At 37.8% G+C, this 16,023-nt stretch overlaps 1 protein-coding gene across 2 annotated transcripts in view; it reads left to right on the top strand.

Annotated features, from left to right (window-relative positions):
* The window catches only part of LOC125225640 (zinc transporter 2-like), a 62,088-nt gene extending 50,921 nt beyond the window's left edge, over nt 1-11,167 (top strand). For both annotated transcript variants that reach the window (XM_048129449.1, XM_048129450.1), the window contains exons 4-10: nt 2,618-2,738; nt 3,978-4,157; nt 5,700-5,793; nt 6,609-6,767; nt 7,641-7,772; nt 8,972-9,080; nt 10,703-11,167. In XM_048129449.1, coding sequence (XP_047985406.1) covers nt 2,618-2,738; nt 3,978-4,157; nt 5,700-5,793; nt 6,609-6,767; nt 7,641-7,772; nt 8,972-9,080; nt 10,703-10,848 — 941 coding nt within the window. In that variant the 3' untranslated portion in view covers nt 10,849-11,167. The remainder of the gene's footprint in view (nt 1-2,617; nt 2,739-3,977; nt 4,158-5,699; nt 5,794-6,608; nt 6,768-7,640; nt 7,773-8,971; nt 9,081-10,702) is intronic.
* The last annotated feature ends 4,856 nt before the right edge of the window (nt 11,168-16,023 follow it).

Here is a 16,023-nt window from a genome sequence, read left to right on the forward strand (position 1 = left end):
AAAGATAGTCGCTCTCGTGTAAATAAAAGAGAGAGTGAGTGATTTGTCGCTCGGCGACGAACTATCATCGCGTCTCTTTTTTAACCGACTTCAAAAAAGGAGGAGGTTCTCAATTCGACTGAATGTTTTTTTTTTTTTTTTTTTTGTATGTATGTTCCTCGATATCTCCGAGAATTGTGGACCGATTTTCAAAATTATTTTTTTGATCGAACGGGTATAACCCCGAGATGGTCCCATTGGCACCAAGTCAGGGTCTGATGATGGGATCCTGGAGAAATCGAGGGAACTCTTCAAATGTTATAGGCACATGTAATGTTTTTAGTGTATTTTTCAAAGGTAAACCAGTATTTACGCCTGATGGTAATAATTTTATGTGGCTGAGCTGATGATGGAAGGTCAACTCCTCAATGGTTAGGAGTTAAAGGATAATTCTTTCACTAGTGTACATGTATTCGGACTGATACATATAATATCAATAGGAACCACTAAAAATCAACAAATAAATAAACTTTTTAACAAAAAATAAAACCGCCTTCAAAAATAAGCGCGTTACAAAACACGGAGAAACTAAAAAGCAAAAAATAATAAACCTTTGAATTCAGATTTCTTATCGTATTGCAATAATCTAAACATCCAAATTATAAACAAATCAATTATTTTTGGAGTCGGTGCCAGCCTGCGTATGGTTGGGTGGGGCAAACAGGCAATAGCAAGGCGACGAACAGGTCTGGTACCGACTGCAAAAATAATTGATTTGTTTATAATTTGGATGTTTAGATTATTGCAATACGATAAGAAATCTGAATTCAAAGGTTTATTATTTTTTGCTTTTTAGTTTCTCCGTGTTTTGTAACGCGCTTATTTTTTTAGATGTCGCTGTACGTTGAACGCTCATTTCCTACATCGCGTTTTTCCTGATATTATAATGAGGTCGGTTCAGGAGCGTCCTTGCGACATGTCGTAAGTCGTAAACTATTGAAGTCGAATAATCTTGATTTTATTTGGACGTTGTCTAACAATAAAATAGTATATTAAAATATTACTTGTTATGTGAGAAATTGAGTCTTGAGGGATTTAGTCAGATCTGTAGAGGTCTATGAATAACATTTTGATGATTCAACTATTGAAAGTTTGTACGGAACCCTCGGTGAGCGAGTCCGACTCGCACTTGACCGGTTTTTTTATTTCTTTTGTTTCATTTTTATCGCCAATAATGCATACAAGCGTAGTACTCGCTTTAGTTGGGACCAGTGTATGAGTGCAGTGCGGCAGTGCCAAAAGGCTAATCATGTAAAATAAGGCTTCCTTTTGTACCTTTTTGGTACGGAACCCTAAAAATGACACGATTAGGGCCTATTTAGACGGTACGAGAACTCGCATACGAGTTTTATTACATTGCGGTATTTGATGTATGTGCAAAATTGTATGCAACCTCAACAGCCCGCAATGTAACTAAAATCGCATGCGAGTTCGCACGCCGTCTAAATCAGGTCTTAGTAACGGAATTCACATAAAAGGCGTAATCTTATTAACAGTGTCATAAATTGCATTGAATTATACAAGGCTTTTTCTAATTACGTATTGTTACCTACTGCAGCTATAATTATGTCAGTTTGAAATGATAAACATAATATGTGAGCGTGTTTAGTAAAACGTCCCACTTTGTCGGTTACCATTAAGGCGAGATTTACTTGTATCTATATGAATAAACTGACAAAGCGGCTTTATAGCAATCGACAAAGTGGGACGTTTTCCCGTGCACACTCACACATATTAACGTTAAAATAATACCGTTACTTTATGATGAGTACCTAATTACCTATTTACAGTACACTTCTATATTACCTAACTACATAATGTATTTAAGTATTTGTGTAGTGCCCACAACACAAAGCCTTCTTGAACGTAGAATTTTGCCACTTCCTTGTGTGTTGTGGAAGTCGATACTGGGATTTAGGTTCAATCGTGACCTGTCACTGCAATAATCACAATTTCGTTTTCTTCTAACCCGTTAATTGCTAAAAATGCTAATAATTTGCCCGCATCGCATCAAGGTCATCCACATACTATCCTGTATGTTCCCACGGTACAGGAAAAATAGAAAGAGGATTGGACTGCTAAGTTGCCGAGGGCGTCTCCTGCGAACTATGATCCCACCCACAAACCGCAAGGTTTCTCAGCCCCAAGACGGGAATGGTGCCAACTTGTTTAGTTCTTCTTCTGATTTAGCACTGGAAGCGGCCGATCAGGAGAATTTATGTGGGTGGCGAGACTCACCGAAGTGCGACTGTGGAGCATCCGTACAGTCCATTTACCACATCCATGAAAGCTCGAAAAGAAAATACCCAGGAGAGCCTCTGGACTTACATAAACTAAATACGCAGCCAACTGGGTGAAGAACTTAGATAAATATTAACTTGTAAAGCTACAAAAAAATCCAATTGATGCCATACGACTAAATAAATAGGTAAAATAAACGGTACAGGATAGAGATTTTTCTCGTTCTCACCTATTGATGCGGTCGTTTGTAAGCTACATAAGAGTGGCAGAGAGTTATCTGTTCTGCCTACCTCTTTTGGATTTATGCATGTACGTAAACTGTGTTCTTCTTTTTTAGGTGGGTATTTATCGAACAGTCTCGCTATAGCCACAGATGCCGCCCACCTTCTCACGGATTTCGCCAGTTTTATGATATCGCTGTTCTCCATCTGGGTAGCCAGTAGACCTGCTACTAGAAGGTAACTTATTATTATTATAGATCATAATAGAAATGTATATGAGCCGAAGAACGAGCAAAATATGCCATCGTTCTATCACTCCTTATTTTACTAATAGTGCCAAACTCGGGTGTTATAGAATAGTTTCTTTTTATCAGATTATCTCTGATTTTATGACTATAAATAGTGTTTGACGGGTTATAAGTTAATTATCCTTTTCTAAGGCCAAATACACACAAATGGTCAGTTCCGTGAATGTTGCCCCTTGTTGGGCGCCAATTATAACTTTATATCTCTTAGAGAAATCAAACAAATTATTGTACAAATAATGTCTTATTCAACAGTCTTACTTGCTAAGTTATCGTGCCAAGCACTTCAATATGGTGTTCCTAGATCTGTATAAGGTACAGGAGATATGATTACTCCTTCAAATTCCACTACTTACACTCGTATTATTATTCATTTGATATTTCCCAGCCGCTTTTCGGTGAAGGAAAACATCGTGAGGAAACCTGGCTAATCCCAATAAGGCATAGTTACCCTTCGGGTTGGTAGGTCAGTTGGCAGTCGCTTTTGTAAAACTTGTGCCTACGCCAAATCTTGGCATTAGTTGTCAAATCGGACCCCAGGCTCCAATGAGCCGTGGCAATATGCCGGGATAACGCAAGGAGGATGATGATTGGCTATCTATTACTTTTAAAATTTTATGATCATAAATTATAGTTATATTTTGTTAGTAACTAATTAATTATAAAAAAATATATTATTCAATTCTCATCTCAATGTATAGAATTATATTAAGACTAATTTTACTTTAGTTTTAGTTCACTAAGTAGTCCTTAAGATTATTGCCATGCCATAACAGGGTATCATGTACCTGCCTTATAATATTTGAATACCATCCTATGTAAAATGAACATGGTTGCAATAAATAATAAATAATAATAATAATAAATAAATATTGATATTGGGGACACCTTACACAGATCAACTTAGCCCCAAACTAAGCAACGCTTGTACTATGGGTGCTAAGCGACGATATACATACTTAAATAGATAAATACATACTTATATACATAGAAAACATCCATGACTCAGGAACAACATATATGTGCTCATCACACAAATAAATGCCCTTACCGGGATTCGAACCCAGGACCGCGGCTTAGCAGGCAGGGTCACTACCGACTGAGCCAGACCGGTCGTCTTATAAAGAATGATATGATATGATATGATGACACTCGTATTGTTGTTTTCCAGAATGCCCTTCGGCTGGTACCGAGCGGAGGTGATAGGAGCTCTCACCTCAGTCCTGCTCATCTGGGTGGTGACTGGAATCCTAGTATACTTGGCTGTACAGAGGGTCATATATCGGCAGTTCGAGATTGACGCTACTGTCATGTTGATTACTTCTGCTGTTGGCGTGCTGGTTAATCTTATGTGAGTTTCAACTTTAGACTATTACTGCAAGGACTGATCGGAGATAAAGCTACCAAGCTGTAGATTAGAAGGCGTTCTTGAAATCGATAAGGTCCAGAAAAACTAAAGTTTTTAAAGAGGCATATGTATTTATTTACAACAGCTGAAAGCGCCTCTACTAGAAACCAACGTGATCCTGGAAGACTAGTACATAATTATGTTCCCAGGACAGCATTATATTCCAATCACTGTTTTGTGATGTGCAGGGAGCGTACTTTTCGTGCCGATGACATCAATTTGACGTCACGCTCCATATAGGGTGATCACAAATTGTTTTATTGTTAATTATTAATCATTAGTCATCAATCATTTTAAGTTATGAATTCCTTTGCATGGTAATGAATGCAAGAAGGATGGTGTGCTTTACGTTAGAGAGAAATTCTCTTTTCTACGTATTTCTTGTAATGTGTTGTTAACAATACTATTTAATTAAATTTATTTATAAAAACAAATCAAATAATTTTATTCACGTTTCACATTTCAAGTAGGTATTATTTATGCCACATGTAAATGGACTACTGTATTTGAAGTAATTTGTATACGATTAAAATGATTGACGACTAATGATTAATAATTTACAATAAAACTATTTGTGATCATTCTATACGGAGCGTGACGCCAGATTAATGTCATCGGCATGAAAAGTACGCTCCCTGGTCATGTGTATGAAAGTTTTTAATAAGTTACCAAAATCTTAAGGAGAGCTACCTGTACATAGATTTAGAAATAAGTTGATGCAGTTGCTGACTGAAAAGAGCTATTACAGTGTAAAAGATTTCCTCTTTGAAGATATACAGATAGAATAGTAGTTAATTTTAGATTTTTGCATGCTAGTTCAACCTGTATAGTACAAATAGCAGAATAAGCAACCAAATGTCACCTACCAACTAAGACACTAATGTACCTACATATTCTTCGCAAATAAACTTACTTACTTACTTACTACTGAATGGCAATTGACACCGGAGCACACAGGACGGAAGCGAAAAAGTCACTGGGCCAGCGTAGTAAGTATTGAAATTGGAGCCATATAAATAAGAAGTTGTTTTTTGAATGGTGTTGAGTTGTTGACTAGTATACACTTAATAGGTGGTGATCCTAGTAAACATGGCTGTGGCAATACCGATAGATGTATATCGACAGATTAAGATCGGAAAGTTATTGGATTACTAAGTTATTTTTTATTAAGCGACACAATTGCAACCCAAACAATCGTTGTTGTTCTGGATGAAGTTCAACTACTTGACAACAGATGGCGCCACGCAACGCCTTTCGAAAACATTCGTTGTTGTTCTGGATGAAGTTCAACTACTCGACAACAGATGGCGCCACTACACTTAATCTTCAAGTTGAAGGGTTGAAAAAACGGGAACTTTCTTGTTCGAGGGGGGATAAAGGGCTATCACACTATATGTCCCTTTATCGTGCCGGGACTCCTTTTTAAGTTTTATCGGCACGCACATTTTATCAACTTAGTTTTATTATATATAATGATTATTGCAGTATGGGCCTAACACTGCACCAGCATGGACACAGTCACGGCGGCGGCGGACACGGCCATTCGCACGGAGGCAGCAACCCTGTTCTTAATAATAAGGTGAGTGTTTACTCTACTTCCAGCCCTTTACATCAGTACCTTGAGCCCTATTAACCTACTGCACAGTATAATAAAGAGTACTATCGTACAGTATGGCCACTCCCGCTCCCCGCTGAAAGTGCCGCCCACCCCCTCTCAGTTACCTCACAGTTACTGCCTGTCAAAATCACGAACAGTCGACCTGTTATATTTCACTCATACAAGCATAGTACGCGTTCACCTACACGAACTAAGACTGTGTGCTAGGAATGCGCCTCATTCAATATATTTGATCGCTAGTGTCCGAGGTGTGCCTACTGACTGACGTGGGCTATCAGGTTGTTTTGCGCTGCCACTTTTTACTTTATCTAAAATGTAGATGTGTTAACTATCTATGTCCTTTTTATGATGAAAGTGAAACTGCTGGGACGATCGTTTTCTTTGCATTCATAGATATTTTTTGAGGTCACATAAAGGCACACCAGAGAGTGGAACAGCTGCGCTCCCTTAAAATTTCTTGAAACTGTCTGCTCCGGAACACACAGTCGCTGTGGCCGGAATCGGCCATGACAGCATCATCATCATCATTATACTTATATGTAAAAATATAAGGATACTGTCCTGTATCTGTCTGTCCTGACCAATATACTAAATCTTAGAGTGTGTTAGAATCTAAGACATTAATTAAAGCATAATTTATTTATTTAATAATACAACGTCGCCATTGTACATCCTCCTTCTTTCTTTTATATTTGATGTCTTGTATATTTTATGTATATTTTATGTTGGTGGTACAATATAAGAGTTTACTTACTTAGATACAATGTATGTTACAGGATCGAACGAGCGAATCGGACGTTGAGAGCTCATCGTCCCACCAACACGACAGGGACAACAGAGAGAACATCAACGTTCGAGCAGCCTTCATCCACGTTTTAGGAGACTTTTTACAGAGCTTCGGCGTTTTAGTCGCCGCGATTGTTATTTACTTCAAGGTGATTACACGGTTTTTCGAAGAGTACATTACCCAGAGGCGTAATTACCCTATGAGGTTCCCTGTTTATGTGATGGCACGGCAAGTTTTCTTAAATTAAGTACTTTACCGTCATAGGGCGTCAAATACTTAAAATACGTCAGTACTCCACCACTCCCCCCCCAACACCCCCTTTCTTCCCGTGAGTGTCGTAGAAGGCGACTGTGGGATATCATGGGTTAAATTGTGGCGTAGGCGAGAGGCTGGCAACCTGTCACTGCAATGTCACAGTTTCGTTGTCTTTCAACCACTTATTTGCCAAGAGTGGCACTGAAGCTTTAGTAGTTTCATGAGCTCTGCCTACCCCTTTATGGGATACAGGCGTGATTGTATGTATGTATGTACGTCAGTACTACGAATAAATGCATTAAATGAATAGATCCATTAGCCCAAATGATAGACCTGCGATCCACTACAGTGCATATGTCTCTTTTGGGTTTTCTTTACCGAAAAGTAATGGTAACTTGTGACGACCGGTCTGGCCTAGTCGGTAGTGACCCTGCCTGCTACGCCGCGGTCCCGGGTTCGAATCCCGGTAAGGGCATATATTTATGTGATGAGCATAGATATTTGTTCCTGAGTCATGGATGGTTTCTATGTATATGTATTTGTATATTATATATATCGTTGTCTGAGTACCCACAACTGCCACAACAAAAATTCTTGAGTTTACTGTGGGACTCAGTCAATCTGTGTAAGAATGAATGTCCTATAATATTTATTATTTATTTATTTAACGTGACTTGAGCAGTTTCATGCGCTCTGACTACCTACAATCCTCACATAGGCATAAAGGCGATATGTCTTCAGTGACGCTAATGTTTTTTTTTCACAGCCCTCGTGGGACCTGGTTGACCCGATCTGCACGTTCCTGTTCTCGGTGCTGGTGCTGCTGACTACCTTCAACATCATCAAGGAGACACTGCTCGTGCTCATGGAGGGCTCCCCGAGGGGGCTGGACTTCCAGGTATGTTAACAAAATGGTGGCAAAAAGATTTCAGAGATGCCTTCATCATATGACCTTGACTAGATTTCTCCTTAAGCATTAGATACTAACAAAAGAGTTCTAGAGGTAGAGATGTCTACAAGATGCCTTCATCCAGAGATTGGTCCCAAGGCCAGATCAGTTCCTTAAGGTTTAGGGTTTCAGGTCTATAAACTTATCATCAGACCCCACACATGGGTTCCAAGGATTTAGAGGACTGGTCCCTTCTCATCAGATCATCTTTTCCCAAGGATCAGGTTCATAGGTCTGTAAACTCATCATCGGAAGCAAACTACACATGGGTTCCAAGGATTTCGACTACCGATGCCTTCATCCAACCACTAACCAGGTTCGACCAGGATATCATACACAAGAAGGAGAACTCATCATTATTACCAGGGAGAAAGACATTTTAGAAATCTCTCCAAATACTTTAATTTCCTACAATACCCGGAGGCAAATCCGTGGTGAACTCAAGACTTCGGTTGTCGTGGGATCTGGTGGACCCGATTTGCACTTCTTGATCTCGGTGTTGTGCGAGGAATCACTCAGCCAAGGGATCACGGGTGGGTGATTCCATCGAATGTGGTGCAACTCGGCCCCTTGGCATTTCCATTTTATGAGTAATTCTCACCGGGTCCCATGTAGGGTTGCAAAAAAAATTTTTTTTTTATGACTTGGAAAAAAACCGTGAAAGAAAAACAGTTTTTTTTTCTGGACTATGTTTTTTTTCTAATCTCAAAATTTGCAAAACAGTTAATACTTTTACACGGTTTTTCAGACTTTATGTTAACTATTAAAGGAATTTAATTTAATAACTTTAATTTCTGGTTTTATAAAACTAACACTACGCAATACACAATCTGTAGTTAGTAGTTGTCGCTATTTACGGTTGGCAACACCACCGCCTCTCCGATTCCCCAATCCCCAATAAACGTTTGCATACTAAATGTTTATCGAATTAAAATGTACGTTATTGTTATTGAAACGTTACAAATCACGAAAAACCGTTATTGTCGTATTATTTGTTTATCTGAAAAAAAAAACATATTTAGAAAAAAAAAACATGGAGCTTGGTTTTTTTTCATGATTTTTTTTCATAATTCTGAAAAAAAAAATGGTTTTTTTTCTATTTGCAACCCTAGTCCCATGATCATTCCTAAATGTTGTGTTGTTCGCAGGAGGTGGCGAACACGTTCCTGACGCTGCCGGGCGTGGTGCGCGTGCACAACCTGCGCATGTGGGCGCTCTCGCTCGACAAGACCGCGCTCTCGGCACATCTCGCCATCCGTGAGTACCCTCTTCCCTTCTTCCATGTATTCATTCCAGAGTTTCACTAATGTCTGGCAGAAATTTTTTTCGCATTTATTTGATTCGTTTAATAGTTCTTGGCAGTAGTTATGTTCGGCAGAATATGCTTTGGCATAAATAATTTCGCAGATTTTTATAATACCGAATGGTATTGTCATATTGTTAATTAGCATAATAGTCTTCTAGTCGAATAGTACTTTCGCAGATAATATTTAGGCGACATATTGTCCTTCTCCTTTCAATTTGGTTTTTGATAGCGAGCCCGACGTATTAGTCCTCCTCGCTTCGCTCGTCGTCGTACCTAACGGTGGTTCTGGGACAGTATTTCCTTTTTGATAGCGTGTCAGAACCTTGCTCTTGTAATAGTATGCTACTTATATATGATTATTATGGCATATACAATTATGCTAAATCAAATTCGACCAAAGTAATGTTCTGCAGAACAATATCCTACCAAGTGTGTCGTATGCGTGGTTGTAATAATACCAACTATTTTTTTTTTTTTCAAAGTTAACATTCAACCAAAAGTGTTTCTGTGAAACATGTTATGCGAAGTGTGTTTCTGGCCAAAATTATTCTGCCAGATAGGGTAACCCAATTCCAGATCACCACCATCACCAGTGGCAAAGACATATATAACTCCATATAGACAAATAAAGTCTAAGAAAAAAACGTGCCTCAGTGCCATACAGAAAAAGGTACGGTGGCCTAGATGGCGTTACACCTTTGGGCGACGCTCAGCTAAATGGCGCTAATATTAAAATCTTTGACATTTTAACTCATATCAAGCTAAGAATATGGGCCAAATTGTCAAAACTGAGGTTCAAAAGTTTTAAGCCTGTGTCAAGAGATGGTAGTCTATGCGCTGTGATTACACATTTTACTTCGACAGTATCTCTATAATACTCGATCCTTTTTGCCAGTGGCCTGTTTCTCCACGATGATAATCGATGATCGATGATGATGATCTCGACGACCGGTCTGGCGCAGTCGGTAGTTACCCTACCTGCTACGCCGCGGTCCCGGGTTCGAATCCCGGTAAGGGCATTCATTTGTGTGATGAGCACAGATATTTGTTCCTGAGTCATGGATGTTTTCTATGTATATATGTATTTATATAGTATATATATCGTTGTCTGAGTACCCACAACACAAGCCTTCTTGAGCTTACCGTGGGCTTCAGTCAATCTGTGTAAGAATGTCCTATAATATTATATTAATATTATTAATTATCGCTCGATAGTGACACTTCGATTGTTCAACTAGTATATATTGACGATGAGTACCACCCGACACAGAAATAGGCACAACTGGTGGAGAAACAGGCCACTCTTATATAATAGTTTACTACTGTCAATAACCTAGTACACACATTGCGCGTACATTTTCCTAGTCTCATGTTGGGTACCATTCAACCAGACAAAAATTAATTTAACCACTGTTATCCTTTTAGACTCCGGCCACAGAAAGTTTTATTTTAGATTTATTTGGGCCTATTTTAGACATAAGCTAGCCGTAGCGGTCAACCGTTTTAGTTTCTTACATATGTAAATATATTCATGTAAATAAACAATTCAACTATCAAAAATTAATCCTTCCAGGCACCGGAGTGAGTCCTCAGAAAGTTCTAGAACAAGCCACGCGGCTCGTCCACGACAAATACAACTTCTTCGAGATGACGCTGCAGATCGAAGAGTTCAGCGACGGCATGGAAACGTGCGGACAGTGCAAGATGCCGCAGTCGTGAGTCTCTCATTGCAGTAGAATAGAATCCTGTACCCGTCGATGGATATTGTAGTATCCAGTAAGTAATTGAATGAAAAGCAACCGAACCCGTTCATGTTTAGGTCACACTGTGCAACTTTTACAGGTCAATTCACGAAGGAACGAATGGAATGAACAAAACTTTCATTGAGTGACACCTGTATCGGTATACAGTCGTAACCACAGTATAATAAAGAGTACTATCGTACAGTATGGCTACTCCCGCTCCCCGTTAAAAGTGGCGCCCACCCGCTCTCGGTTACCTCACAGTTACCGCCTGTCAAAAACACGAACAGTCGGTCTGTCATATCTCACTCATACAAGCATGGTACGCGTTCAGCTACACGAGCTTAGAATGTGTTAGGAACGCGCCTCTTTCATATATTTGATCGCCAGTGTCCGAGATGTGGTTGTAATTGTCAATAGCCACCATTTTATTGGTTAATCTGTCACACGCATGCATGATTTCATTCACTCATTCGTTCAATTCGTGCCTACTCTCGTATCTAAACTGACCAACACTGATATCGCTGGAAAAAATTGGACCTCCCAAAGATATTTTCAGCTTCACACGACCAAAATGTAACAGCGAATTCATCATTTCGTAGTAAAAGTTGCTCAATGAGAGTTACCTAATCATGGATTTAAGTATTTGCTTTTCGTTCTGTTACATACTGTATAGTTTATTAGTTGAGTTCAGCAGCATAGAGGCATGTCAGTTAAAATCAGTCGTGAGTCTTGTTGATGTCGAATTTCCTTTACCTGTTGATAGCAATTGTAAGCTCAGTCGTCAGTCGTATTATTATTGTAGAAAAGTCGAATTTACTTACTTTAAACGCAAAAGTAACTGACGACCATACTAGCCCCTCTAGCACAACTTGCCTTGTCGCGCGCGAGTTCATACTTGAAGTCGCGCTTGACGTAGGCATGGACTCGCGCGCGACAAGGCAAGTTGTGCTAACGGGTCAGGTGCCGTAGCCGAATGGCATTTCTGCACCGCGAAACAAAAACGAAACGCCGCGAAAGGTAGCCTGGCTCTGTCGCGCTAATACGCAAGAGCGATAGAGATAGATATCTACGAGCGTTTTGTGCTATTCTGCTACGTACCCTGGGTCGTAAAATTTATCATTTGCACTTGAGTGTTTGTAGGTAGAATGAGATAGCAATATGACCTCGATCGTCAGTTAGGTTTGCTTATACTGTAGTAATACTGGTATAATGTATGTATTTAATTTAAAAATTATGGATAATTCTCAAAGTTTGCCGGATTACGAACCGGACTTCACTTCGGCGTAAAATAAAAGCCTTCAGAAGTTGAGTTATTTAAAGTATGTCGTGCGGTTTTTTTTTTATATTTATCAAATCTCATAAATGGCACATCGATTTTATGTCAATCCGAATTTAAAGTATTTTGTATATAAATCAGTATTTATTATTAACATATAGATTGTGGGTTTATTTTGACGTACTTATTCTATCAAAATTGTATTTATTTTTCTTTTAGCTTACAGGTTATCAATAAATTTTGATCAATGTTGTCTATAAAATTCACAAAAAACATGCTTTGTGCCTTATTTTTATTTTGTATGTTAGGTACCGAAGTATATTTATGTACTTTATCTGAATTGTATTAAAATATTTGTACACAAATACCCATAAAAAACAATGGATGCCAAAAATATAAGAAGTATATTCTAGCACAATTTTTATATCATATCAAAGGTGCTATTACAAAACCTTTGTTGATATTATTGATTAATAAATTGCTCAAACACAGAAAAGCAATAACCGCTATATATTATGTAGATAATATAGAAAAATGTATAAGATAAATGTTGTTTATTATAGTAATAAACTAGTTCCTATCGATGTTATAGAAACGATGTAAATATTATTATTTCTTAATAATAACTAGACCAGACTCTGCAATCAAATATCTTTGCTAGTAATAATAATGTAGTCATTAGGTAAAAATGTCTAAAGAAATATTAGTTTATCAACAGAGTAAAATGTGCCTTAAAATGTAAATGATACAGGAGATATCCGTCCCTTTCACAGATCGATTAGGCTTAAAGATACTTGAAGTGTGCAAAAGAGACAGACTACAAATGAAAAATCCTGACCGGATAAAATGAGGAGTCTACAAATGAAAATCCTGACCTACTGTGTGTACTAGGTTATTAAAATGAGCTGCTCAAGAGAGTTTGAATCCTCGGTACGTGTATTGGGAATATACTTACGTATTTAGTAGACATAGGGCCAGTTGTATCAACCACAGTTACGTCAACTATCGCAGCAGAAGTCTGGTTAGTCTATGGACGGTTTGCTGCAACCGACCCATAGCCTCGTCCTGCCCACCATATCATACAGTTTGAGCCATTGAAATAGGCTAGTTTCCTATACTTAAAATAAAATATTTTATGCAGTGCACGAAATAAAGCACCACATAATTAGAAGAAAAATATGGACAGTAGTTATGTTTAAACATAATTTCTATTTAATAAGCCAAAGAGAAAGATATAAAGTAAATGAATTGACCGTGACGTCACTCCTCAGTATTTCATAGTAATTCCATATTAGCAAATCGTTTTGACAGTTATTAAAAAGAAGCTGATTTGACTAGTAGGAAACTAGCCTATTTAAATGAAATGGTTGAATAAATAATGTAGATTTTCCTCTGTACCACGATTTAAGTAATACATAAAAAAATTAAAATTGACTATATTTGAAAATATATTTGACTACAAAGAGTTTACGAAGTAGAAATATATGTTTAAATGGGTTTTTTATTTATTACTTTACAAATGTGAGCACTTTTAAAGATACTCCTCACTAAATCAATTATTTCACCAGAAAATATAAGGGTAAATATCTCATTATAGGATATTTTGAACTGTATAATTCTCGCTATATTTTTACGTAGGCGAGATCTTTTACCAGCTTTAATGTTAAAATCACATTTTTTTAACAATTTAGAATGTTTTTTAGCAAGTCTGTGTCTTTGCATGTATTGAACAAACGTTCTTACGTATATTAATGCCTATTTTGAATGAATTGTATCAAACTGTAGTAAATAATCTAATTTATATGAATAATAATTATAGTTATTATGTAAGTACCCTTAGAAGGAACTGAGTCTTCCACATATGTTGTTTAAGCAAACTCGTTTAATGTATTTCAATGGAAAATATATTTTCTGAAGTTATATTCCCATCTTTTATTCTTAGAATAAGTCACTTCTTGACACATGTAACTGGCAAGTGTTTATTAACCTTTTACCTATGTGTTTCTTTGGTGATAAAAAGCCAAACTTAGATTATCTAATAGATTAGCGAGACATCACCCCCCAAAAAAATACACAAAGTAGGTATTTTTGCCTGCATGTTTACACCAATTATCAGTGTTTACTGAGAGTTCACACCACAGACCAACCCCTATAGACATCCAATTACAAGACGACTCGCGGTCACCAGCCTTACTTGTATTTGCCATGATATAAGCGCAGGCGCTCGCCGTGCCCGATCAGTAGCGACCAAGTAACCGACCTGAAAGCAACTCGTGTTTTTCGCAATAAAAAAATTGAAAAAGGGTATTTTGATGCCTTAAGATGTCCACCTGTAGTGTGAAATGGTGTGGAAAGGTAACAAGAAGTTCAAATTTAAAAACGGACGGTATCACATTCCACAAATAAGTCATATTTATAATTTATTCAGAGCCGGCATAGGTCAACTTACACTGGCTACTTACGCGACTACCTTTTCATCTGGCGCGACTGCCTGCCGTCCTTGAAACGACCAATCGCAGCGCGCTAAACACATTCCCCTCCCGCTCCTCGCGCCCCAAGCACTGGTGATTTGTAGCACGCACAAAATTTACAATATTTATCTATTGGTTCACACGTTTACCACTAATCGTGAGTACCTACCTAGTCTACCTACTCACAAAAACACTGTGACAATGAGTAAAAATTTCAAATGTGAAGGCCAGACACATTTCACCTTATGACACAGTTACCCGTGTTGTTACCTAACCCAGTCTTGGCAACGGTCTCATAATGTGAAACACTCCTGTTTTTAACCGACTTCAAAAAAGGAGGAGGTTCTCAATTCGACTGAATGTTTTTTTTTTTTTTGTATGTATGTTATTCGATATCGCCGAGAATCGTGGACCGATTTTCAAATTTTTTTTTTTTGATCGAACCGGTATAACCCCGAGATGGTCCCATTGGCACCAAGTCAGGGTCTGATGATGGGATCCTGGAGAAATCGAGGGAACTCTTCAAATGTTATAGGCACATGTAATGTTTTTAGTCCATTTTTCAAAGGTACACCAGTATTTACGTCTGATGGTAATAATTTTATGTGGCTTAGCTGATGATGGAAGGTCAACTCCTCAATGGTTAGGAGTTAAAGGATAATTCTTTCACTACTGTACATGTATTCGGACTGATACATATAATATCACTAGGAACCACTAAAAATCAACAAATAAATAAACTTTTTAACAAAAAATAAAACCGCCTTCAAAAATAAGCGCGTTACAAAACACGGAGAAACTAAAAAGCCAAAAATAATAAACCTTTCAATTCAGATTTCTTATCGTATTGCAATAAGCTAAACATCCAAATCATAAACAAATCAATTATTTTTGGAGTCGGTACCAGCCTGTGTATGGTTGGGTGGGGCAAACAGGCAATAGCAAGGCGACGAACAGGTCTGGTACCGACTACAAAAATAATTGATTTGTTTATAATTTGGATGTTTAGCTTATTGCAATACGATAAGAAATCTGAATTGAAAGGTTTATTATTTTTGGCTTTTTAGTTTCTCCGTGTTTTGTAACGCGCTTATTTTTGAAGGCGGTTTTATTTTTTGTTAAAAAGTTTTTCATTAAGTAAAACATGACAACTCAGTCTCGTATTATGTACATTTAATATTTATAGTCATGCTTGTCGGGCAAGCACCCAGTCTTAGCAACGGTGACGATCGTACGCACAAAATTGAAATCTCGAAGAAAATAAAAATGGCTATTCCATACATTCAGAATGTATGGAACAGCTATTTTTATTTTCTTCTGAACTGATGCCGCTCATATCTATGGAACAGCCAAATATTTTTTCCCGATTTTAGCATTGGTTTTTCATTATGGCCTCAAAAGT

This window comes from Leguminivora glycinivorella, chromosome 4 (genome assembly GCF_023078275.1).
Source record: "Leguminivora glycinivorella isolate SPB_JAAS2020 chromosome 4, LegGlyc_1.1, whole genome shotgun sequence".
In the NCBI taxonomy this organism is placed as follows: Eukaryota; Metazoa; Arthropoda; class Insecta; order Lepidoptera; family Tortricidae; genus Leguminivora; species Leguminivora glycinivorella.